The 25,903-nt window shown below is 40.8% G+C and overlaps 5 protein-coding genes across 5 annotated transcripts; all 5 read left to right on the top strand.

The window, feature by feature from the left end:
* Nucleotides 1–116: 116 nt before the first annotated feature.
* armc3 (armadillo repeat containing 3) lies at nucleotides 117–8,101 on the top strand. The gene is made up of 16 exons (XM_004065496.4): nucleotides 117–400; nucleotides 478–595; nucleotides 732–857; nucleotides 989–1,057; nucleotides 2,617–2,792; nucleotides 2,867–3,061; nucleotides 3,155–3,338; nucleotides 3,423–3,575; nucleotides 3,655–3,763; nucleotides 4,750–4,999; nucleotides 5,171–5,307; nucleotides 6,435–6,603; nucleotides 6,866–6,960; nucleotides 7,301–7,441; nucleotides 7,560–7,722; nucleotides 7,801–8,101. The coding sequence occupies exons 1-16, from the start codon at nucleotides 353–355 to the stop codon at nucleotides 8,005–8,007; spliced, it is 2,340 nt and encodes a 779-aa protein (XP_004065544.1). The 5' UTR covers nucleotides 117–352; the 3' UTR covers nucleotides 8,008–8,101.
* A 1,995-nt stretch (nucleotides 8,102–10,096) lies between these two features.
* On the top strand, nucleotides 10,097–10,963 carry LOC101162503 (histone H1-like). Its single transcript, XM_023958807.1, has one exon. The coding sequence runs from the start codon at nucleotides 10,140–10,142 to the stop codon at nucleotides 10,746–10,748; it is 609 nt and encodes a 202-aa protein (XP_023814575.1). The 5' UTR covers nucleotides 10,097–10,139; the 3' UTR covers nucleotides 10,749–10,963.
* Nucleotides 10,964–11,686: 723 nt separating this feature from the next.
* Nucleotides 11,687–12,109, top strand: LOC101162735 (histone H4). The gene has a single exon (XM_023959663.1). The coding sequence runs from the start codon at nucleotides 11,715–11,717 to the stop codon at nucleotides 12,024–12,026; it is 312 nt and encodes a 103-aa protein (XP_023815431.1). The 5' UTR covers nucleotides 11,687–11,714; the 3' UTR covers nucleotides 12,027–12,109.
* An 856-nt stretch (nucleotides 12,110–12,965) lies between these two features.
* Nucleotides 12,966–13,417, top strand: LOC105354190 (histone H2B 1/2). The gene has a single exon (XM_020706788.2). It carries the CDS (start codon nucleotides 12,993–12,995, stop codon nucleotides 13,365–13,367), a length of 375 nt encoding a protein of 124 aa, XP_020562447.1. The 5' UTR covers nucleotides 12,966–12,992; the 3' UTR covers nucleotides 13,368–13,417.
* Nucleotides 13,418–15,185: 1,768 nt separating this feature from the next.
* LOC105356876 (B-cell receptor CD22-like) lies at nucleotides 15,186–25,817 on the top strand. Its single transcript, XM_023957047.1, has 11 exons — nucleotides 15,186–15,818; nucleotides 17,684–18,037; nucleotides 19,699–19,929; nucleotides 21,200–21,397; nucleotides 22,421–22,675; nucleotides 22,761–23,015; nucleotides 23,100–23,363; nucleotides 23,794–23,875; nucleotides 23,964–24,018; nucleotides 24,364–24,578; nucleotides 24,660–25,817. Exons 1-10 carry the CDS (start codon nucleotides 15,764–15,766, stop codon nucleotides 24,538–24,540), a joined length of 1,926 nt encoding a protein of 641 aa, XP_023812815.1. The 5' UTR covers nucleotides 15,186–15,763; the 3' UTR covers nucleotides 24,541–24,578; nucleotides 24,660–25,817.
* Nucleotides 25,818–25,903: the final 86 nt, after the last annotated feature.

Genomic DNA, 25,903 nt, shown 5'->3' with positions numbered 1-25,903 from the left:
TAAGCTCTTGATTCTAACTTTTCTATGTGTTCCTAACAGCTTGTTTGATTTTTTTTTACATCTTAACGGTAATTTGTTGAAAAAAAGAAGAAGAAATAGAACGAGCTGGGTTGACTGGTTGCCTAGCAACCCAGCGTCAACGGCGAGTTTATCAGTTTCGATGTTTTTCCCTCCCGCTTAAACTGTTCCGTTATTCTTCGTAATTAAACTAAACCGAGTCAAAATTATTATTTAGGACAATCATATGTAATATTGGTGTTTGAGGGTTTTTCCTCAGAACTAACCTGCTAACTTGACCTGTAGCTAACTTTAAGGGGAAAAAAAACGGTCCAAGGAACGTCTGAGTGTCAGAATGACACACAAGACGAGGAAGGACAGCGAACCTCTGAGTAAGGACAAGGTCAGACAAACTCTGTCTTTCACTTTTTATCTGCAGGAAATGTTTGTTTTTGTTGTCAACTTTTCTTCTTGTGTCAGTTTGGGTTCATTTCCATAGAGAGCAAATCCCCAGAAACAGCAGTTCTGCTTTTGAATTCACCTGAGGAGGAAGTCATTGTAAAAGCGTGTGATGCAATCTTCACATTTGCAGAAAAAGGTACATTCTTTGCAGCCTCTGTCCTCCAAAAAGGCAGCTTTTAGAACATTTTTGTGTCCTTTCCGTCTCTTATTGGGATAACTTTTGTCAGTATTTCTCTTTGCCATACGTTGTCCTGCTGTCTGTGTGTCTTTAGGAGATGAGAACAAGCTTTCTCTGCTGGGCCTGGGGGCCTTGGAGCCCCTCATCAGACTCCTCTCCCACAGCAGCAGAGCGGTCAGACGTGGCGCCGTCGTGGCTCTTGGCTCCATGGCCGTCCACGGTCAGTCTCTGCCATCTTTGCAACACTCGTACAGTCTTCCTTCAAAATCAGTGTTTAGGTTCAGAATTCATCGTTTCACCGTTCTAGTTTACAGAATAACTGAAAATGTTGCCTCTTCTGTTGGTTTGAAGGTGAAGTGAAGAACGCCCTGAAAAAATTAAATGCCATCCCATCAATTTTAGAGAAACTCTCACCGGAAGGTAAGTCGTTTTAATTTTAAGATTAAATTACAAACAACTGTGATTTTATCTCAACTATTAAAAAAAAAGCATTGAATTAAAATGAGCAAACCGGTCAGATTTAAAGACCCACTCTGATCATCTTTGGATCTCTTATAAATCTATGGGGTGTAACGATTCATTTTAACCATTTGATTCATGTCATAATTTGTGGTTAATGATACCATTCATAGTCCATATTAGTTCATTGCGAACGACCCGATTCTCAGACCTAAAACAGATCCAGATCATCTTTATTCAAAACTTCAACCAGACAGAAATTCCTGCTACTGAACAGTGAAGTTTTCCAGATTCTTTGGATTTCTTCCAGATCATCAAGTTTTAATGAAAGATGTGTCCAAACAAACAAGTAAACAAGAACGAATGTCAAATCCATTCACACTTTAGTTTCCTAAATTTCAGCCCACTGTTGTTTTTCCACATCCAAAGAATCCAAAGGGAACATTCTTAGAACATTCTAACACTGGATGGTCACATGACTTTAGTCAAAGTCTGTCCACACATTGGACTGGAATGATGGTTGATCAGTTTTATGTTGTCCGCTGTAATTGGTCGTTTTTACCTTACAGTAAAATAAATGTACCGTGTCTCAATTTAAATGGTATTTTCCAATATTGATTAAAATCAATTAATTTAATTTTCAAAACAATTTTATAATGGTATAGTTTGATCTGACTATCAACTTGCCTCAGACGGATCAGTCTGGTTGAATCAAGAGAAATCCATTCATCGATCTGCAGTTCAGCAATTTTTGCAGCCCTGCTTCCCGGTGCTCTTTAATTACGATTATGCCGTTTTTAGCCAAAGTCAAACTTGTGTTGTTTTCTAGGACATCATTTCTGCAGAGCAGCAGTAGTTTTATTGCAATGTCATCTCTGAGTTTGGGGCGGGATCAATGACGCACAGCAACACCGCCCCTCTTCCCTACTCTGTTGCTGAGAGCTGGAAGCCGGGATCTTATGTCCCGCCAAGCACATTTTTGACATCACAGTTACTGTATTTTCTACACTCTATGGCGCTCCGGATCATAAGGCACATTAATCAGACAAAAGAGTCAGAGATAATTATTATCTGTGTTCACAATAACACTGAAACTTGTTTGCATTTCTTTAAAAAAAGATAAAAATAACGTGACATCTTAACATAGCGACGTATACCTTTGAAAATCGCTTCTACATCAACAAACACAACCAAAACTGATCCATGAGGCGCTCAGGACTATAAAGCAAACTGTAGTTTTTTTTGTTTTTTGTTTTTTTAAAGAAATTAGGCTTTTTAGTGCGGCTTCTAGTGGAAGCCCATACGGTAAGCCCAAACGCCATTTTTGTCATCTGCTCATTTATCACAACGATTTGAATAAAAAACACTCACAAATGGAATTTTGAGCTTCAAAAAAATGCTACAAGAACATGGAAAAAACACCAAAAGCACAATTTTCATTGAAGTGGTCTTTAAGTACCGTATATTTAGTTTATGTATTTTGTTTTTTTGAATGTGAATAATCTCTTTTGTCTCTGCAGAGGAAACGGTCGTCCATGAGTTTGCAACACTGAGCCTCACCCACCTGTCCAAGGATTTCAGCTGCAAGGCCCAGATGTTTGACAGCAACGGTCTTCCACCGCTGATCCAGCTGCTGTCCAGCCCAGATCCAGATGTGAAAAAGAATTCTGTGGAGGTCATCTACAATCTAGTTCAGGTGACGCAGCGCTTTAAACGGTTTTAGAGCTGATTATATGTTTGCATGAATCTCTGTGGTTTTGCTGCCCAAAGGATTACAAAAGCCGCCTGGCGTTTCACAAACTGGGGGGGATTCCATCCCTGCTGGAGCTGCTGAAGTCTGACTTTCCTGTCATCCAGCATCTGGCTTTGGGGACGCTGCAGTGCGTCACGACTGACCCAGACTCACGCAGGACTTTCAGGGAGGAGCAGGGCTTTGACAGACTCATGGATGTTCTCAGTAACCCGGTAAAAACGTCTGCAGATTCTGCCTTTTGGTAGTAAAAAACGTGTTTTCTTGCATGTGTCTTGGACATCGTCTGTCTCTGGTTGTATTTGTAGGATTTCAGCGATCTGCACGCTGCAGCTTTACAAACACTCTCCAACTGTCTGAGCGACAGTCAGACGGTGAAGCTGGTCCACAAATCCAGAGGACTGGCGAGGCTGCTTCACTTCCTGATGGCTCCAAACGCGCCTGGAGTTCAGTCCGCTGCAGTCGACTGTCTGACCAAAGTGGCTCAGAGCGGTGAGCATCACAACCTTTTCTTCAGATCTAAAGGAAAAACCACTGATGCTTCAAACTCTTTGTGTTTCTCGTTGGCTCTAACAGCTGAGAGCCTCCGGCTGCTCCACGAGGAGGGAACAGAAAAAGTTCTTGCAGAGCTTCTGTCTGTGGACGACATCGGCGTGAAAACGTCCGCCTGTCAGGCCGTGGCCGCCATGAGCTTTCACCCGGCCAGCAAAGACATCTTTAGAGACTTGGGTACATAAGAGGTCACGTCTGCGCAGCAGGGTGGGATTCCAGTGAAAGGTAGTTGACCTTTGACCTGTTTGTTTTCCAGGGGTTGTTCCCGCTCTGACACAACTGCTGAGGAGGCAGAGTTTGATGCTGAGAGCAGCAGCGACCCGGGCCCTCTATGGGCTCTCACACGGCGACCAGCTCAACGCCCTGTAGGTGTCACGGCGCCCGTGTGCTCACCTGAACCCGAGTCTTAGAAACACTTCAGAACCGCAGCCCAGTTCCACCAAAACTGCAGGGATTTCTGTCAGGATTGGGTCAAAACAGAACCAAGAAGCAAAGGTTATTTAAGTGTAACAGAAGTAAAACTGTTGTGTGAGATAAATGTAAAGAAATGTTTATGTTTAAAACCAAATCAATTAAACCAAGAGTTGGTTTGAGAATTACTTTGATCCAGGTAGGAGAAACAGATTCAACAAAAGTCCAAAAATGCAACTTGAGCAACAAAATGCTGAAAATACTGACGATTAAAAAACAGTAGGAGAAACAGAAAATGATCAGAAGCTTTAGTCCCAAATGTCCACACAGGTGGATGAAAAATGTTCAAACCTATAGGAGGCACGCAGGTGACCTGCAGGACACATTGAGGTCGTCGACCGTTCAGTGAACGCGTATGCAGAAAATGCTCTTGTATATTTTTTCTATAATATTCTGCGGACGACAGATCAGAGTGTAAATCGAGTAAAACCGTAAAGGTACAGTAGGTGAACTGCAAGATGTCGTATGGATTTTTCATTTTTTCAATCCCCCTTAATCCTCCAGACTGCACCAGTTAGAGCTGTTCACGTGATACGTGCGCACTCCTTGCTGCAGCCTGACTGTTAGAAATGAGGAAATTAGACAATCAGAGTGTAGTGTGTGTGGACATCTTACAGGCGTCCTTCTTCCGGATCACGTGCAGCATTTGCAGGCGGTCAGTAAGGAGCCAGTACTCCCACCTTACTAGCGACTAGAGTGCGGCGTAAGAACACCGTACGATAGAATCACCCAAACGACTAAAGAACGTATAACTTCTACTAAACCTACAAATACATATAAAATACACTTACCACACATACGATAGTGGTATGTTCCATTTTCATGACGTCAGCTTACATCACTGAACCTTCATCCATGCTTTTTCTATTGTGTCTTCCAGTTCAATCTATAACACCGGCGGTCATGAGATTCTTGTCCAGCAGCTGCATGAAGCTTGTCCAAAAACCGTGGCCAGCTCTGCTGCTACGCTGTACAACATGGCAGCACAGGAGGCCATCCGATCCAGCATCGTGTCCCATGGAGCCATGCAGGCTCTGGCTGAGGCATTGAAGTCCAAAGACACTGAGGTTCTGCTCAGCAGCACGCTGTGTGTGGCGGAGCTGGCCTGTGAGGAGGAAGCAAGAGCAGAGGTCGGGATTTCCACCAACAACCACATGCAGATCTGATTCAATGTCATGTTTGGAAAAGATAAAACAAGGATGACATGTTGTTATTGCTGTTACTTTTAATTTTTTTAAATCAGGGTTTTAAATCTGTTAACTTAAAGTTGTTTGCTGATTCCTTTCCTGTTTGTTGAACAGCTGCGTAGAGCTGGAGGCCTGGAAGCCCTCGTCCGTCTCCTGCACTCCCCCCACGAGGAGGTGTGGAAAAATGCCTGCTTTGCTGTGAAAGTTTGTGCCAGCGATAAACCTTCAGCCGTGGAAATGTGCAGACTTGGGTAAAGAAAACAGACAACACACAAACACTAGAATCTCCTTCTGTCCAGTTTCTGGGCTCTGCTTCCTGATCAAGACTCAGAAATCTGGATGTTTCTTTTGGACCAGTCTTTGTCTGATCCTCCTTCCAGACATTTGACAGAAAACTGTCTCTAGTATTTTAAATCTATTTCTGAACTGAGGCTGTGCTGCCAAAGTCTGAGCTGGAGCAGGTCATCCGTGCTTTTACCTCCTCTGGTTTAGACTTGTCTTGAATCCACAGTCATCCGTCTCGAACTTATCCGGAACGCAGCAGACGGGGAAACACGTCACTGTAGTTCCATTCTGTCCTGCAGGACCAGATTGTTTGTACAGTTCTTTCTCTCTTTCTGTGCCTTTGAGCAAAAATGTGACCCCCGCAGAGTTAACCCACCCCAAACTCAATAACTCACCAAAATTTGCACTCACCTAGTACCGAAAATTAATTAATTTTAGGCATAGTGAATGACATGCATGGTATGAATTCTTAGTTCAAGCTGAACAAAATGATAGGACCATATTAATGGATTGGATTTATTTGCGCTTTTCAAGACACTCAAAGTGCTTACATTGTGTCCATTATTCATTCACTCCTCATTCATACTTGGTGATGGTAAGCTATGGTTGTAGCCACAGCTGCCCTGGGGCAGACTGACAGAGGCGTGGCTGCCAGTTTGCGCCTACGGCCCCTCTGACCATCACCGGGACAATTCATGCACATTCACACACCAGTGGCAAGGAGGGTGAAGTGTCTTGCCCAAGGACACAATGACATTTTTGGCTGGTGGGAGTGGGGATTGAACCGCCAACCCTTCGGTCATTGGACGACCCGCTCAACCACCTGAGCCACTGTCGCCCCATTAGGAATGTAGGCGTGGTTAACAACAAGCCTCCGTTGCTAAGGAAATCCAAAAATGTAAAATTCTTCTCAAATCTGTTTGTTAGTGCATTCTACCTGTACATTGTGAAGCATCATTAAGTTACATTAAGGCACAGATCAGCCGTTTTGTGCTTCAGAAAGTGGCCAGCAGATGGCGCTGCAGTGCAGAGTTCATCAGACTAAATATTCTTCTGAACTTTTTCTGTCTCAACGTTTCATGTGATCCTCCAGAGCTTTGGAAATTCTGCAGGAAATGATCTGTCCAGAGAGTGGCAGGAATGCTTTGGGTGGTCTGGCCCTGAACAGCCTTCTCAAATCCAACCTGTCTGTCAAATACAGCCTGATGGGACACCTGGCCTCTTCCGACATCATCACCTGTGGCTTCTACGATGCCGGGAAGGTTTGCAGCTTCTGCTGAATTCCTGTGTGACCCGTACATTCACTGAGGGGTTTTATTTATGTCACTGCCAGTTATCTGCAAATTCTAGTCATTTCTGTGCTATAAAATGCTTCAAATACGACTCAGAACACGGATCACCAGATTTCTGTTCTCATGTTCTGTAGAATTATTACTATTTCATGTTTAGAATTTGATACTTTTCATTTTATATTTGACCCATGAGGTCAGAATTCTGTCCTGCATCTCTGCTGCTTGATCACAGGCTCGGACAGGTCAGAGGGTTCTGACTTTGGAAGAACTGACCCAACAGCCGCTCAACCAACACCGACCCGTTTTTTCTGTCTTCACTGGAAGCAGGTATGCCTTCAGAACCAGCACTTTCACTGAATACTGTCATCATAAAACCATAAATATTTCCCTTAAACTGAGTATTATTCCTGTATGAATGTCTTTTTTATAACACAAGAGCAATTAAAAAAAAAGATCAACTTTGACAACTTTATACTGAATGAAATAAAGTAAACTTAGACAAAAAGAGCAACAATGTGGACTAAGGATGTACTTAGGACTGACTTTTAGTGCAGAGAAAGAAAAAAGAAGAATGTGATGAAAATATAGTATTTGGATGTTCAGCAGCCTGTCCTTTTCAGTTTGATACAAACACAAAAAGCTGTAACTAGTTTTGCTTTTGGAGCAGAAAGGAGAAAGAAGAGAAGCAGGAAGATGAGATTCCAGCAGAGGAAACAGAAGACGCCGTTCTCCAGATGCTGATCCAAGAGGCTAAAGAGAGCATCCTCCAGCTGAACACGGAGAAGGAGCAGTATGCCGCTCTGGCCAGGTGATGAAACGCTGCAGCAGAGTGTTTAGGCTGATCCCACAGCAGACAAAGACGGATTTCAGATCCTTTTCTAACCGTTTGGTTTAACTGAACATGGAGTTTGTTTTGTGATTGTGAGGCTGGTGAGTGAAGCCATGGGTGGAGCGGTGGCTGAAGAGGAGCTACATGAATTCCCCTGGATGCTGCATCTCAGCGAGCTCAAGTTTCACCTGCAGTCGAACGTTGTTCCCATTGGATTGATCAGGAAAGGGATCTACTGCCACAGAGCCCTGCTGTTCAAGGTAGCAGTGAATGTACGATGTTTGCAAACACAAACTGTAATGAATTCATAAGGAAATGATTTTTTCTAAACTCTTCAGTGTCTCTCTGACTGCATTGGACTGAGCTGCTCCCTCATCAGGGGAGACTACAACCGGGCCTGGAACGAGGTGGTCCTCTTTGAGGAGAATCCCCCCTCCATGCAGAGGTCTTCACGGCGCTCTCGCTTCATCGTAGACCTCATGCATCAGCCGGGACGCCTGCTGGACGTCAACACGCCGGCTGCCCAGCAGTATCAGACCATATAGAAGATCAGACCATATAGAAGCAGAGGGTCAATGCTGTTTGGAGCAAATATGAATAGATTGATAAAATTTAATAAATCCACTCTAAACATCCAAATATGTGTTCATGTTGAATCCAGAATATGAGAGAGAGAAAGGCTTTGTCATTCTTCCAAAGATTTAAAACCTTTTCTGAGTTTCACAAAAAGGCCATCAGGAGATTTTCCTGTGATTGACATGAAAAAAAATAAAGAAACTGCAGAACAATTCCTGACCTCACACAGCCTGTACATAAAAAAAAGTCTGATGTAACTTTGACATTTAGAAACTTTACTTTCTTTGTGGCATATTTTTTTAGGACTGTGCATCTAATTTAGAAAATCAATACCATATTCTAGATAAAGAAATAGACTTTGCTCGTGTTAGTTATTAATACTAACGGCACATTACTTTGTGTCAATTATAATGACTTTTTATTTCTAATTCATCCCAGAAAAAAAAGTGGTTAGTGTCTGGAAAAATTATTATTGTATTTATTTTTTTGGCTTCAGTTTCTATGCAATTAATATAATTAATTATATATATTTATTTCCATTTATTATGTAAATTTTATTATTACAAAAGTATTTTATCGCAAACAGCAAATAAAAAAGGTGCCTTACAAGAAAGTACAAAAAAATGATGTTTAACATTTGAGTTGTGTCGGAATCCACATGTGACACATAAGAACATAGAAAATTTAAATTACAATCATATTTATGAACAAACTACATTCCAGCTGCTGTCAAGCTGACAGCTTCATGTACTGAACTTCACTGCATGAATCTGGAACCCGAGGCTCTGGATCCACAGGTTGCAGATCCTTCATCCTTCCAATGTGGCTCTTTGAGGTTGAAGAAAGTGCTTTGGTGGTTTATAGTTGTGGTCCCATTGCTTTAATAAATTAGGTTTTTGTCCTTTAGATAACTGGACAAAATGATGGTAAAACCTTTAATCTGCTGTCAGAGTGATTTATTATTAGAATAAACTTTAAACACAACAGTGTCTATTTCTGTTCAGAGACAAAATACTTAAAGTACAGAAATGTATTTACATGTAAAAATGGAAAGGAAACATCAGTGTTGTCCTGTTTATATTCAATAGTAAAAATAGACAAATGATGACGGTGCTCCAAAGTCATAATGGTAGAAAAGGCCATAAATGATTTGAGTTTGATTTCAATCTGCTGCAGCAGGAGGATCTCATTTGACACATGATGTTTTATTTTGAAAGGAACTTGACAGTTCTGCTGTCAAAAGTAAAAGAAGTTAAAAAAAAAAGGTAGTGTAAATCAGTTGTTATTTATAACAAACTTCTTAAATATTTAGAATCTATATTTATATATGACTGGCTTAATGGTCATAAAAAAATCAATCAAGTGTATTTTTCTAAAGCAGGAAGTGGGATTTTGTGGCTCTGATCAGTAAGAAAGTGGACTAAATGGCTCTCAATGTGACAGACTCCTGATCTAAACTGTTTAAAACTGTCTGATCCTAAACGTAAAGTAAACATTTTCTTTTGGGGATGTCATTAAATAGACTAAAATCATTTGTCATTGTTTTTTATTGGAGACCTATTTATTCCTGCTGTCAGCTGCCATCTTTGTGTTTGTTGTCGTCAAGTTAACTTCATTTAATGACAAAATGAAAAACAGCACATCTCTGTTATAACTTTAAACAAGACTTTTAACATGTTGGTAAATTATAGACATAATTTTCAAGTAGTTTGATCGTTTAAAAAAGCATTTAAGGAGCTAAAATAGTAGCTCAAGTCGCTCAGCAGCGCTCAGCTTTCAGAGGTTTGGGTGACTTTTGAAGGCTCTATTAGGAAACTGGCGGTAGATTCAGAGCTGGACATTAGCTGAAACTGAAGAGACTCTTGTCCGCTGTGGACTGCTTCATCCGGAGCTTTTGGTGTTGCTCCAAAACCGATTATTTACTCTTTTATCTCGCTGAAGAAAACACAAGTTCCGCCATTCCGCCTGCACGCGCGTGCCAGCCGCCTCTGCTTGAGTCTCCACGGTTCTCATGGTGTGTTTAACTGCAGCGTCAGCGCTCAGACTTCTTCAAACTGAGTCAGGATCGTTGATTAGCGACAAACCAGACAGTAAAACAAACATGGCAGAAGTAGCTCCAGCTCCCGCCGCCGCTCCGGCCAAAGCCGCCAAGAAGAAGACTTCCAAGCCGAAGAAGGCCGGTCCCAGCGTCAGCGAGCTGATCGTCAAAACGGTGGCCGCTTCCAAGGAGCGCAGCGGCGTGTCTGCCGCCGCCTTGAAGAAGGCTCTGGCGGCCGGAGGCTACGATGTGGACAAGAACAAAGCCCGCGTCAACACCGCCATCAAGAGCCTGCTGACCAAGGGGACTCTGGTCCACACCAAGGGCACCGGCGCTGCCGGCTCCTTCAAGATGAGCAAGACGACCGAAAGCACGAAGCCTGCAGCTAAGAAAGCCGCTCCTAAAGCCAAGAAGCCCGCCGCCAAGAAACCTGCAGCGGCTAAGAAGCCCAAGGCAGCAGCCAAGAAGCCCGCAGCTGCTAAGAAGTCTCCCAAGAAGGTGAAGAAGCCCGCAGCAGCGCCCAAGAAAGCAGCCAAGAGCCCCAAGAAGGCCACCAAGAGCCCCAAAAAGAGCCCCAAGAAGGCGGTGAAGAAAGCCCCCGCAGCCAAGAAAGCTCCCGCTAAGAAGGCAGCCAAGCCCAAAGTCAAGAAGACAGCAGCCAAGAAGAAGTGAAGAAACATCCTCAGAATTCTGTAGAAACAAAGGCTCTTCTAAGAGCCACCACTTCTCCTGTCAGCAGCTCATTCCTCTGATTCAAGAAACAATGGAACACAAATCAACATCACTTTATTAACATATGAACAAACCAGTGCAAATTATGAGATTAGGTTGACAACTAATATGAAAGAGCATAATCACAAAATTAAAGAAAACAAAAGGAATATTAACTTATAGGTTCAGCAGTTGTTAAAAAATTAATCTACAACTACTGTATAAATGTGGAGTATTTCATCATCAGAACACAAATACAAAATTACAGCAAATTATAAATAGCCAAAGGGTTATCAGTCGTTAAAAACAAGAATTTAGTTAGAAAATGTTTGTGAAAAGTTACATTGGGTTTGAAGAAAATGACAAACTCAAGCTACAAAGGAATACTGTGGAACTGGCAGATATGATTAAAATGACACTTTAATAGAGCATGCAATCTATTTCAATCAGGATATATTTTAATTTAATTAGAATTTAGAGACGTTACTGTTCGCAACTGCAAAAGAAAATGTTCAAGAAGATGTTCTTTACAGTTATTCAATGTTCCAAAGCTCCAATTAATCAGAAGAGGGCAAAGGTTAAATTAATTTTATTACTAAAATTAATTTTGAATTGCTGGCTTTTTGTGATATTTAACATTTTAAAGTTTTTTTAAGAGGATGTTAAACTGTTTTATATTATTGTGCAGCAGAGCTCCAAATTACTCTCGATAGAGTTCAGTTTGTCTGTTTGATGTTGTCACATTTTCTCTTGTTGACCACCAGGAGGCGAACAAGTGCCGAAAATCGGAACCTGGATGAATGAGACAAAACAATACTTAGAAGAAGAAGTTACACATTTGTCTTCTAACAGGTCCTCAGGAGAAAAATATATGTCAGAGAATATTGACTCCAGTATCACTTGTGATTTTCATCCCATCAACCTAAAATGAGCGGAAGAGGAAAAGGCGGGAAAGGACTCGGTAAAGGAGGCGCCAAGCGTCACCGTAAAGTCCTCCGTGATAACATCCAGGGAATCACCAAACCAGCGATCCGCCGTCTGGCTCGTCGTGGTGGAGTGAAGCGTATTTCCGGTCTGATCTACGAGGAGACCCGCGGTGTGTTGAAAGTTTTCCTGGAGAACGTGATCCGTGATGCCGTCACCTACACCGAGCACGCCAAGAGGAAGACCGTGACCGCCATGGATGTGGTGTACGCTCTGAAGAGACAGGGACGCACTCTATACGGATTTGGAGGTTAAATCACTGATCCGCTGGCTGCAGACAACAAAAGGCCCTTTTAAGGGCCGCCAACTTCTCTCTAGAGCAAAGAATCTACGTTTATTTCCTTTTACATCTTCGCTGAATTCAAAAAATGCGTAAAACGATTATATTATATTAAAGTTTGTCATAAACTGCCAACATAACTTAAAAGGGGCATTTGCTGCTGCATTATTTCAGCCAACTCTTATGTCATTTGATCAATGCTTATTGGGAGCTAAATGAGCCTCCAATTTAGCACAGTCCAGATAATTTTCCTTTCCCCAAACTATAATCTTGATTTATAACTCATATTTTCCAAATGTGGACTATAAATTAACCAGATCAACCAGAACATACTTTTCTAAGCAGTCTATAAATTACAATTCAGATAATCATGAACAATTAAAAACATGACCCTCTTTGGCCCCAACTTTATTTTACTTTTATGTATTTTAATTTTCCTTCCCTGTAGACCTTGTCCTATAGCCATTTACCAACATGTTTCAGAGTTTCATCTTCATTAAAGAATTCATTGGACAAATTGTTTTCACAAACCTGCACTATGGCTGATTTTGCTGGGTGAGAAAAGCCAAACAGTGTCCGATGTTTTCTGGAATTATTTTATTTTTCCCCTTTAAACTAGTATTTAGTTTACTTGGCCTTTAATGTTTAGGTTTAACAAAATTATGCTTCTCCAGTCCCACGTTATAAACCCCAGAAATAAAAAATGTCATGATCATGATCACTGTAAACTCACCCGATTAACACATTTAATGTTTTAGGACTTTTCCTGCTGAAGTACGTTTTACAGCAACACGTAGAAATCTGACAACACTGCAACGACACACAACAGCTCAGCCAATTATGAACGGGGAACGACACAGTATAATTTACACACAGTTTGTATAAACACAGCCTCTGTCGTCAGAGTCGTTATATCTCCGTTCAGAGACTGAACTGGAATCATGCCTGAACCCGCCAAGTCTGCGCCCAAGAAGGGCTCCAAGAAAGCCGTGACCAAGACCGCCGGCAAAGGAGGCAAGAAGAAGAGAAAGACCAGGAAGGAGAGCTACGCCATCTACGTGTACAAGGTGCTGAAGCAGGTCCACCCCGACACCGGCATCTCCTCCAAGGCCATGAGCATCATGAACTCGTTCGTCAACGACATCTTCGAGCGCATCGCCTCCGAGGCGTCTCGTCTGGCTCACTACAACAAGCGCTCCACCATCACCTCCAGGGAGATCCAGACCGCCGTGCGCCTCCTGCTGCCCGGGGAGCTGGCCAAGCACGCCGTGTCCGAGGGCACCAAGGCCGTCACCAAGTACACCAGCTCCAAGTAAACGGACCCATGTGATCCACACAAACCAACGGCTCTTTTCAGAGCCACACAATTTATCTGAAGAGCTGAGATTCTAAAAAAGAGAAACTCATGTGACAAATCTTTTTTTGGGGTGAGAAAAAATCTATAGATCAGGGTTACAGGATATGAGGGAAACTGCACATATGCAATATTAGTGATAAATATTGGCAGAAGGCTGCCAATCAAACATTGGTTAAAAAAAAGAATTATATGCAGTTCACAAAATAATTCTATAATCTTCTATCAATTCTTAAATATAAACCTAAAAAACTGTGGCCAGTGGGTATCCAGTTTATATATATGTGGCATCAATAAATTAGGGGGCAGGAAACCAAGAGGGCGGGGCTTTGATGTATGGTTCCAGGCTCAAGTGGCTGTTTTTGCTGTGCCCTGTTGATGAGAGCTGCTGCCTTGGTTCACTGTGTTTTGTTTTGTGCAGAATTAATAACTGAAACCAGCTGCTTTTGCCGTCACCTTCCTCACTTTTGCTATCCTAGTACACACATCTAAAGCAACAGACACACCCGGCATGTGACAACCATTCAAAAACGAGCTAAAAACCCGTTCTTATCCCTTGTGCTATCTTAGATGACCCCCCCCCCCCCCCCCCTTACATTGGCCTGTTCTACCTACCATGAAAAAGGTGGATAAAGGTGGAAAGATTTCATGTAATCCATGGACACCAGTGAAGATCACAAATCATTGAAGAAAAAAGGTTCAGAGCACTGTCTAGTGGGTCTAAATGACCCAACTCCCAATGTTAAAGTGCCTAGGATAGAACAAGGGTTAATGTGCATAAACCCCACAGTGTTAACACTGGACAAGTGGGGAGGGGCTTATTCTTTCTTTTTTTTTAGCTGTTAACAACACTTGGAAGAGGCTTGGTGGGAAATGGTTTTGAAATTAGTAGTTTTATTTTTTCTAACTTTCCGTATTGTTTAAAGGACAGAAAAAGTTTTTTTTCAGTCCATTTCCAACTTTGAGCCCCTGTCCCTGTAAAATCCTGTGTACGTCCCTGTTGTCAAACTCGCTCTCGGCTTTCTTCTTTCAATTCAATTTAATTTTATTAATTTTGCCCAAAATCACAACAACAGTCGTCTCAACGGGCTTCATACTGGTAATTGTAAAGTCAACATTAAATCCTAAGGATCATAAATACAAAGAATTCAGTAGTAAAATTCTAAACTGAACAAACTAAACTAAACTGGACATCCCTGCCCTTAGACCCTCCTTCAAACTAAGCAAAAACTCCTATATTGACATATGAAAGACTTGCTGTCGCATAATATTATTAAGTTCTCCCCCATGGGCAATTTTCAAATGGTTGTCACTACCTATACATCTTCCTCTTTCGGCTTTTCCCATCAGGGGTCGCCACAGCGAACAAGTCGCATGGTAAACTTGGCAATGTTTTACACCGGATGCCCTTCCTGACGCAACCGGGCTTGGGACCGGCACAGAAGTAGAGAACGGAGCAGGGAGCAGCCCGGAATCGAACCCCGGTTTCATGGACGGAAGGCGCCGCAAAGCAGCACGAGCTAAACCGGCTCCATGTCACTACCTATACATTACTACTAAATCCAAGTCCCTGATTGGTCAAAGTTCAACCTGGTTTAACTTGCAGCGCTCATGCAAAGGTCACGCATTCTGTACGTAGAGGCCGAAAACAGTGGTTAAAAACTTGCGTAGCTATGCATAAACGGCAGAAGCCTGAAATACGCGTTTACTCATGTTTACATAGACTTTTCATTGGAAGTGACCGCTTGTAGAGCTTGGAGTACTCGTAGGCTGACATCAGGGAAACTCTGGTTCCCAATTTTCAACTGTCCGGGGTTATTTAAAGCTTTACCTGTGGGTTACAATAATGTGTGATCTACCAAAAAGGTAAGCCCAGAAGCAAAAGACACCCTGCAGGAAGCAGTTCTTAAATATCTCATAAAAATGTTAATAAAAGCAAAATACAGATCATGTGTGTTTAGCCAAAAAGGAGCTTTAGTGGCAGGTTAGTTAGAAAGCATGTTTCAGGTTTTTTCTTCTTCTTTCTACTGTAAACTGCATCACAGCAGCAGTCATTACAGTCTGAACAGGGAAACAAACTTTAAAGATCTAATTTATTTTAAAGTTCTTGCATTGACCACAAAGTATTTCAGTATTTAGGGGATTTACAGGCTGAAATCTATTCATGCATAATAATGAAACAAAAAAAGAGGAAAGAAAGCTTTAAATATCTTACTTTACTGACAAGACAGCGTTTAAACCACAGAAGAGAAAAAAAAACAGAAACCACATCCTTCTGTTCTTAACAGACTTTCTTTAACTCTGTTGGCCTCACAGCCCGGACCTGCATGAGAGATAAAACGAAGCAGAGCAGCAGCGATGACTTTGACGGCAGCAGCAACAGGATTTGTCATCTTTCTGCTCTGTCTGATGGGTATCGTATTTCTGTTTGTTATCCAACACCTGTAACCTTTACAGTTTTTTCACAAATGACTTCAGATGATGTTTCTCTGTTCAAGTATTTTCATAAAATTGAAATTTACAAAAGTTTCACGACAAAGCTTTGCAACTAAACTTTAAAAATGAAAGTAAAGGAAGGCCAAACTGGGGGCCAGAGTCTCTTCTCATGTTCAAACCAGAAATACTGTTTGGAGGTCTGATGATAACCTCTAAAGTCCTAGAAAGCTTTGAAAGGGTTTTATCTCATTTAGACTGAAACAACTCATTCTGGAGCATTGGCTTCTTTCAGGATTGTCTGAATTAGAACGATTGCTTTTTGTTCTTTTCTTTAGTGCTTTTCACGCTTTGCTGCATCTTAAAAATACAAAAGGGAAGTGGAGTTTTCTGCTCCACCCAAGATATTTATTTTAAATTTAGGGTGGATCTTCTTAAACTGAAAAAAGAGCATCCAGGATCAGGAATCCTCTGTACAAGGAAAATGGTTTAAATGAAAACAAAAGTCAAAAAGTAGAATCACAGCACTTTGCTGAGAAGGTTTTGTGAAACTCAGACGAACCAAAGACAGTTGTTTCTTCTTCTTTTTTTAATTAAAGTAAAAAACTATAACCAAAAAACTTTATGGACACAAATGTTATTGTGAAACAAATCTGTAAACCAAACTAGGAGCTAAAGACCTAGAAACTATTTAGCTAAGTTCTAGCTCCTTTGATACACTGAGATGTGCAACGCCAGAGTTGACTGACGCGCCAAGCGGGCTGTCGTTTCCCTATACGACGAAGAAAATAATAAAGTATAAAAGTACTGACAGAAATGATGATGTCAGGCTTCTGTTTGTTCCCTTTTTGAACTATTTTAGATTGTACAAATGTTTTATGGTTTCAGTTATTTTAGGTGTGGAGGTTTTTAACCATTTTCTTTCTTTTTTTTTAATAAAAGAGGAAGGAATCTAAAACTGAACTAAGCAAATTATTTTCTCTACTTGCGTAATACTTGTGAAATCAAAGTGATAAACATTCCCTGTGCATTGACTGCAGCTTGTCTGAACAAGAAGGAAAGACATGTTTTCCTACAGCTGTGAGGGGGTTTGTGGGGGAGTAGTAGGGCGGTCGACCCATAATCGTAAGACTGCAGGTTCGATTCCCGCCTTGCACGCCCATGAGTCAAAGTGTCCTTGGGCAAGACACTGAACCCCACCTTGCCTCTGGTGGGAGGCGGGCGCCTGTGTTTGGCAGCGGAGCGGCCATCACTGTGTGAATGTGTGTGTGACTGTAAAGCACTTTGTCCTTGTAGGAAGAAAGGCGCTATATAAGTATACGCCATTTACCATTTTTGTAGTCATATTCTTTTCTTGGGGGGGGGATTGCCACTGGTGGTGGAAACCAGAACTAAGGGATGTCGTTAAGCCAGCCAGGCTTGGTAGAAAAGCCAAAGCAGCTGACAGCTACCAACAGTCTATAAGGAATCTAGGACTTTGGGGAGGCCATGGAGAAGGACTATAAGTTATCCTGAAGAGATTCTGGTCAACCATTCAGCGCCTCTGGAGGGGAAACAGTTTTCTGCTGGGACTTTTTTCAGTGCAGTGTGGACTTCAATTGGGAATATTTTCAGGTAATGGAAGGAATACATTGATTTAAATGCACTAAACTGAAACAACTTTTAATAAAAAAGGAGAGAAAACGTTTTAACTTTATCAAACAGTTTTTCAGTGAAACTACAGACACTTTCCAGTCTTCAACAGATATCGCTGTTAGATTATTAACTGCATCAACTGCAGTTAAATTAAAATCTTTAATATTTTCTTCCTGCATCAAAGTGATTCTGGTTTCTAATGTTTTTCAGGGATTCACAGTCAAACATGGGGAGTGGAATACGCCTCCAAACGCATCTGTGCCTTTGAAGGATCCACAGTGGAAATATCCTGCACCTACACATACCCACCCAGGATAAGTTACAAGAAAACTGTTGTTCAGAGAGAATTCTGGTTTACTAAACTGAAGGACAACAACCCACTGGACCTGACAGAAGACCCTGACTATGCAGGCAGAGTCACATATCGCTGTTCTGAAAAGAACTGTATGCTGAGGATCAGGGGTCTGAAACGGAGTGACTTTGCTGAGTACAAGTTCAGGTTTGAGACAAACCAACCCGGTGGGAATTTCACCGGTTCACCAGGAGTCTCTCTGACTGTAACAGGTAAACATTTTGTTTTTTTGCCACATTACTTTTAAATTTTTTTTAATAATTACTTTTTTCTAAGAATGCACTTGCAGACAGATAGTTTTCACCCAGCCTCCTGCAGCTGCAGAGCTTTATTTTTTATTGCCATTCTTTCTCGGCTTGACTTTGCAAAACAAAGATTGAGTTGAGGTTCGTCCACGACTATTGCAGGTACACTCATGGCTCACAAGACCAGAGGGGCGGGGATCAAAACTGGAAAAGTGCAGCAAAAACACTTTTTTTGTCCTTTAAATAATATGGAAATTAGGTAAACTACTAATAGATAACTACTCCCTTATGGTACATGTGTAGGCACATTGTTGTCAACATGAGTTTGTTCACTTTATCGTAGACTTGGAAGAAATCAAAGCAATGAAACACTGGAGGCTACTTATTTTGGCTCAATGTGCTGCAGACATAATCAGTGTTCAATCCAGATGGTAAAATTTTAAACTCAGACAGGTGCTCAAACACTCCTAGGGGCCTGTGTGCGCATATGTCTCCACACGTGCACATTGATTTACTGATCAATTAAAACATTCTTTTTGTCTGTGTCAGCACCTCTATACAATTTCTGGTTGCATTCATCCAGAAATGCATGCACCACAGCACAAGAAGAATTTTACTATGAGTGAAGGTTAAGGTTACTTAGGCTAATAACATTTCCTGATTAGTTTAAAGCTTGCAATAAAAAAATAAATAAATAAAAAACAATTGGCAGTAATCCTTTAATTTAAACATGTAATTGTATTCTAAATACATTCTATTTAGGCATTTTTTTTACCAACTGACTAAATAACTAATCATAATTAAACATATGTCCTGTCCTAAATATTAGATGGATTTGGAAATTATCATAACCCACATCAAATCCTTCATTAAATGTTCAGAAAAAGTTGAGAAATTTGGATGCAGGAGATAACCTTGGACTTTGGGTCCTTAGACACCACAGGATCCGCCGTGGTCAAGATTTTCGTTATTTTAACCCTAAATGTTCCAAGACTTCCAGAAACTTCTGTAGGTAAACAATCTTCCTGGTCTTTGGATGAAAACTAAAGTTCTTTCATGGAGAAAAGAAGCTTTGCTTGAACTTGGTCCAGAAGAACCTGGTGATGACCCACATTCATGGTGTTATGAAGTTTTTGAAGACATAACCTTCTGTCCAACAATACTGCAGAGAGAACATCCCAAACCAAATTTTAAATCAGCCTGACCCATCTTTAGATCTGAAGAGACGCCATACCAATAACAGCCACTAGGGGCAGTCCAGCTCAGTCAATGCTGGAACAGCAGGTTGGAACAGTTTCCATGGTGATTGGTGAAATCTGTCAGACATGACCTCGTTCAGCTGAACTAACTTTTGAACTCACCTCTCCCACTTCTACCTGGAGAGGTGGTCAAAGTGAAGCTGGATGAAGCTGGAGTTCATGACGATGAAGAAACGTTAACAGGAGTCAGAGAACAGAGTTAAATGTGGAATCTGGGTTATTCATTTAGTGTAAGATTTCCCAGGTTTTCTTTTTTTTTTCTTTTTTCATTCTTTCATTCTGTTTGGAACAGATTTTTGGTTTGTGTGTCATGTTATCCAGAATTTAGGGTTTAATATTAACTGTTTCTGATTTTCTGTATTTTTCCAGATCTCCAAGTGCTGAGTCAAAGAAAGAGGGACTGCCCGACTTATCCATGTGCATTGTTTGAGCTTACGTGTCACAGCAGTTGTGTTCCTCCCCATTTTTCCTACGTGTGGTACAAAAATGGTGAAATAATAACGGCTGGATCACAACAAAAGTACTCAGCTTGGTTTTTCACTGCAGACAGTGTTTCCTGTGCTCTAAGAGGACACGAGTCTTTCCACTCTCCTGCTGTGTGTAAGTTCACTTACAGTCTCATTCTAACTACATTCTGTTAAATCAGGGTGTCAAACAGTTGTCTCAGCTTGGGCCTGAAGCAGAAGAATGCATCAAATGTTTTGTATTTTTACACCCCCTAACATAAAAGTAGGGAGAGGGCTAACATAAAGATAAACACAAACTATGGACATTACATTTTGTTACAAGCTATTGATGTTGGACAAATAAACTTTTAACTCATCGATTGGATTCTGCAAGACAAAATGAAGCCAACAACTGCGCGTATTGTGTGAGTGTATTGATCAGAGTTAAATCTGCTCAATTCAACAATGACCACCAGGTGGGAAAAATGTAGTTTGGAGCTCTGCTGGGTCCACCCACCTGCCAATCAAAGAGACAAATCCCTAGTATGCAAAGATTTGAGTAAGTAAGTAAGTAAGTAAGTAAGTAAGTAAGTAAGTAAGTAAGTAAGTAAGTAAGTAAGTAAGTAAGTAAATCTTTATCTATATAGCACTTTTCTCAGAAAGCGACTCACAAAGTGCTTCACAATGTTAAAACAATGTAAAATCAGCAGCGAGACACAATAAACACACACAGGCATAGAAGTAAACAAACAAACAGGCAGAAGTGAAAACAAATAAAAGTCAGCTAAAAGCTCCCCTAAATAAAAATGTCTTAACTTGAGCTTTAAAACACTTGACTGAGTCAATCTGGCGCAGAGACAGGGGGAGGTCGTTTCAAAGTCGGGGAGCGACTGCCTGAAAGGCGAGATCTCCAACTAGTTTTAAAACGAGTCTTTGGAACACATAAAAGATTTTTATCAGTGGACCTTAAGGAACGTGCAGGAGTGTAGGCAGTTAAAATGTCAGAAATATAGTTCGGGGTTTGTCCGTACACGGCTCTAAAAACTAAAATCAAAATCTTAAAATCTATTCTAAACTCAGCAGGAAGCCAATGCAGAGATAAAAGCAGAGTGCTAAGTAAACAATAAAAAAAATAGAATCTTTCCCTTCCAAGTTGCCTTTTTTAGTAAATAATGCTAAAACATTTAGAAAAAGATAATACAGCAATGTGAATAAGTCATTGGTAATGAATTTAACCCAGTCCAACAATACTGCAGAGAGAACAGTCCAATCCTTTTAGATAAAATCAGTTCGTATTCAGCTTTTGTTTCCCTGGAACAACTCTAACTGTTGTTGGTACAGATGAACACAAACCTGTCATTACTCTACATTTTAGTTACAGTTGTCAAAGTATATTTTATCCATGATGTTCTTTGTGTTGTCAGGTCCTCGTGTGCAGGTGATCCGGTCTGGACAGGAACTGGTTTGTCACAGCAGCTGTTTTCCTCTGCATCACCTTTCCTTCATTTGGTTCATGAATGGACAGGAAGTTCAGGGAGAAACTTCTTCTTATTACAGAAAACCTGTTTCTCCTGAAGCCTCCTACTCCTGTTCTTACCAGGGTCACCGCTCACCTGAAGTCTGTAAGTCAATGTCAACAGTGTCTTCTGTCATCAACTCTGTCACAAACAGTTTGCTTATGAAACAATATTATTGAATGTAGACTTTATGCTTAAAAAACACAGAAACAAATCACAGTTCCTTTTAAGTTTCTAAATTTAATTAACACTGTTGGATTGACAGAGAATTCTACAAAAATGATGACCGTCATTTAAAATCCTTTCTTAGCTTTTTCTCTGACAAAAAAATAATATACACTGCATATTGTATTTTTTGGACAATCAGTGCTCTGGAGTAAAAAAATAAGCAAAATAAAGAAGAAAATATATATTTCGGTTACACTTTTGGAAGAAAGGTGCAACGCTTCTGAACAAATCCATCACGCACGATGCGTCAAATTCCCGTCCGCTGCATCTCTTTGGACATGTGTCAAGTTCAACACTTTTCCAAAATTTGGATCTTAAACTAGATGCTTCTGTTGCGTGTGGCAGGGGCTACTATGAAGAATTTTGCCTCATCGCTACATGGAAGCATGACTGTATGTCTCATTTACTATATACAGAAGACCTGGATGATGTTGAGAGATCAGGTTTATTTATTATTCTGGTTTATTATTATGTTTACATTAAATAATCTAAAATCTGAAGCATTCAGACAGGGATCAGTTTTCATGTTAACCGGCTTGAAGGGAAATGGTGGCGAGTTTAGGTTGGATCAGGAGAATACAAGTCTTGATTTAACATGAATGATCAAAGACTTCAGCAGAAAATAGTGCAAGAATAGCTGGAAAACAGGAGGTTGATGGAACTACCGGACCAGGGTTGGGCTGCTCTGGCTCAGAGGAACTGTGGAAGCAGACGGGAAGTTGATCACTCCAGAAATCAGAATCAGAATGCAGTTTTTCTTGAATGATTCAAGTAAACCAGATGCTGCAGGAGGAGAAGGAGCCTGAAGAACTGAGGACCACCAAGCAGCAGTTAACATAGAGACAGACCCAAAGTGTTTAAAGCTGTCTTGACTTTTGTCATTTTTTTTTTGTCTTCCAGATGCTCCAAAGTCCGTTTCTGTATCCATGAGTCTGACTGAGATTATGGAGGGCAGTTCAGTGACTCTGACCTGCAGCTGTGATGCTAACCCAGCAGCTAAATTCAGATGGTACAAAAACAACCAACCTCTGCTCCGTAAGGATCAAAGTCTGATCCTCAGGTCCGTCCAGCGTTCTGACTCCAGAAAATACCACTGTGTAGCTGAGAATAAACTTGGAGAAGCAGCATCTGACTATGTCTTCATAAATGTGGAATGTGAGTCCAACAAAGGAACCAGAATAAATCTTCAGATCTTTCTGATGTTTGACCTTCACTAAATAACTTGAATTTTTATGTCCAGATCCTCCAGAAACCTCCTCTGTGTCAGTGAGTCCCTCTGCTGAGGTCCTGGAGGGCAGTTCAGTGACTCTGACCTGCAGCAGTGATGCTAATCCAGCAGCTAACTACACCTGGTTCAAAGACAACAGACCTCTGCGTTCAGAAGACAAAGTTCATTTCTCCTCCATCAGGTCTGAACACTCAGGAAATTACAGCTGCAAGTCTGAGAACAAACATGGACAAAGCAGCTCGACCCCTCTGCTCCTGGATGTTCAGTGTATGTTTAGACTCTGGTTTAGAGATTTAGGTTTTCTTTGACTGAGAGTTTCTAGAAGTTCATGTTTTTTGTTTCTAATCTCAGATCCTCCCAGGATTCCCTCAGTGTCAGTGAGTGTCTTTGGTAAAATCTCTAAGGGCAGTTCAGTGACTCTGACCTGCAGCAGTGATGCTAACCCAGCAGCTAACTTCTCCTGGTACAAGAAGGATGAAAACTCACCAAAAGCATCTGGACCAAACTGGACCATCAGTGATTTCAGAGCTGAACACAGTGGCTTTTATTACTGTGAAGCAGAGAACAGAAGAGGACGTCTGAACTCCAGTTTACATCTGATTGAAGCAGAAACAGGTTGGTTCATTCTTCTGGACAAACTGATGGTTCTTTTTTAAAAAATGTGTCTCTTCTGACATAATCTCTGCAAATGACAACGTCCTTAATCCATCTAAGGCCTTAGTTCCAAGTGTCCTTACAGGTGAATACAGGCTGTCTGTGGAAGAACGTTCAGACCTGTACAGAGCACACAGGTGGCCCAAATATATCAAGGTCATAGACCGCTTGGTCAACCCATAGAGAAAATGTTAATGCAGATTTTTACTACAGGCAACAGGTCATAGTGAGCACTTAAACACCCTGTGGGGGTTAGTAAGGGTCTGGTAGGCGAGATTCAGGTGTGTCACAGATTTCTCATTTTTTAACCCCCCAAATCCTGCACCTGTATGGGGTCAACAACCCCGTTCATGTGACTTCAGGTTTTCAGAGTTTTCATTTGTCTTTCCAGGTTCATGGAAATCAGCAGCAGCTGGAACGACCACATTTGCTGTTTTGTTGTTTGTCTTTATCCCTGCCTTTCTTTGGATCAGGTAAAGAACTATTTAGTAAATGTTTGGACTGAAGTTTACATTCATGCGTCTTTTAATGACTTTGTCCTTTTTTGACTGTCCAAACCAGAAAAAACAGGCGTGTCACAGAGCAGCAGGAGAAGAGAGCTGCCAACAGAAGTCAGGTAAGAAAGGTTAGCTTTGTCTTTGTGAGGCGTCCTTCAGTCAGACAGCATCCACCAGAGAGCCCACAAATACAGATGTGCAACTCATCTCTATCTGTCTGCATGCAGCAGAAGCTAGAGATGAACAAACATTAACATCATATGAAGTAGCAGGTCCTTCAGGAAATATCTAAAATAATGTATCCTTTAAAAAAAGGGTCATTGAACCATGTTTATTTCCCAGTCAAAGAGGTTTGAAGAGATTCTGATTTAAAAGAGATGATTTCACAGCAAACAGCCTCATGAAGATGAGAGTTGAAGTCCAGGTGGGGAAGGTGTGAGTTTGTGGATCTTCTCGTCCTGCAGCTCAACACGAGTCCAGACATCAACAGTCCATCTGCAGAAACAGAAGCAGCAGAAGAGCAGCTTGAGCTTCATTACAGCAGCATCTATTTCTCTAAGAACCAGGAGGAATGTCTGTACTCCAACATCAGGAGAAATCCCAAACCCAGACAGAGACCAGAGGACAACTCTGTTGAATAATCTGCAGTTGTATTCAAGAAATCTGCTGAAGCTAAAAAGTGAGCTACTTTCATAAAAAACAAATATATTTCCTTTAGAAACTGGCAAATTAATTAAACTTTATTTACTTTTTCTTACAGAACAACAGAAGCTGAACTTTCAGAGGATTTTGCTCTTTACAGCACCGTCAACAAAGTCTCATCCTGATGCAGGAAAATCAGATTTACCTTCACCTTCTGCTGTTATTGACGTGTTTGCTTTGGTTTAGTTCAATATTTTTAAAAATAATAAAATTTCTTGGAGAAGAAAAAAAAACATGTAGAATTTGATACAAGAAGATTCTTAGCTTGGTCACGTTTTCTCTTAAATGATTCATGAAAAACACAACGATGTGACATAAGCAGCAGAACCAACTGTTTTTATAAAATTACTTTCATTAAAACCCGTATTCTTTTTAGGAGGATTTCTTTGTATTATCATTAAACACAGAAAAAATACGGCATTTTTGTCCTGAGAATTTCTGGTTCAGCTCAGATTCAGTTTAAGTTTTTCTGAAGAGAGAAACAGAAAAACTGCGTCTGAGAAGAGAGTTTCTCATAAAGCATGCAGAGGTTTTCTCTCTCAGAGGTGAGACTCCACAGCAGCCCATCCCAGCTGCTGATGATCACACTTCCTGCTTCCAGATTACATTTACATCTTTGATCTCCTCCTTAAGTCATGAATGGAAGCGGTCCAGAATGTAGACATGCAGATGTACAGCTTCATTTAAAGTGACCTGACAGAGAAACAGACCAGCTGACTGATAAGCTTCCTCACTCAGAGCATTCAAATGCAAAATCAAGAACTTTTGATCAGTCATGAACAAAATGCTGCAAACTCCTGCTTAACTCTGAAAATACCTGCTTTTAAAAACTTGTAATTACCTGAACGTCTGTTTTTTTTCAGAATATGTGGTTTACTGAATAACTTTCAGAATGACAGATGCAGTTCCAGTTTTACAGAAGTGACTTCATCCACATATAGCTGAAGCTGATTATGTTTTATGAGGAACTAAATGTCGACTTTGAGTCAATCAAAATTATTTGTGTTTTTTTAGAAACAACAGTAAAAAAGTTTTACTTCACCTTTGCAGAAGTCTTCTAGTTTCTAATATCAGGGTAAAACTTGTCTCTCTATGTTCAGGTGAATGTGAAGAGGAAGAAAAGCTGCAAATGAAACAGCTTCAGTTTTTCCTTCACCTTTTTGATTTAAATACGTTTTTTTACTGTGACATGAATCAAAAACAACACAATCTTCAATTCAGATTTCACTTCGATGTTTTCAATATTGTTTTTGCTCATAAACACTAGTAAACAAAATGAATAATTTTTGTTCTCATTTCTTA

Source organism: Oryzias latipes, chromosome 1 (assembly GCF_002234675.1).
Source record: "Oryzias latipes chromosome 1, ASM223467v1".
Taxonomy (NCBI): Eukaryota; Metazoa; Chordata; class Actinopteri; order Beloniformes; family Adrianichthyidae; genus Oryzias; species Oryzias latipes.
This window is presented reverse-complemented; position numbering and strand designations above follow the sequence as displayed.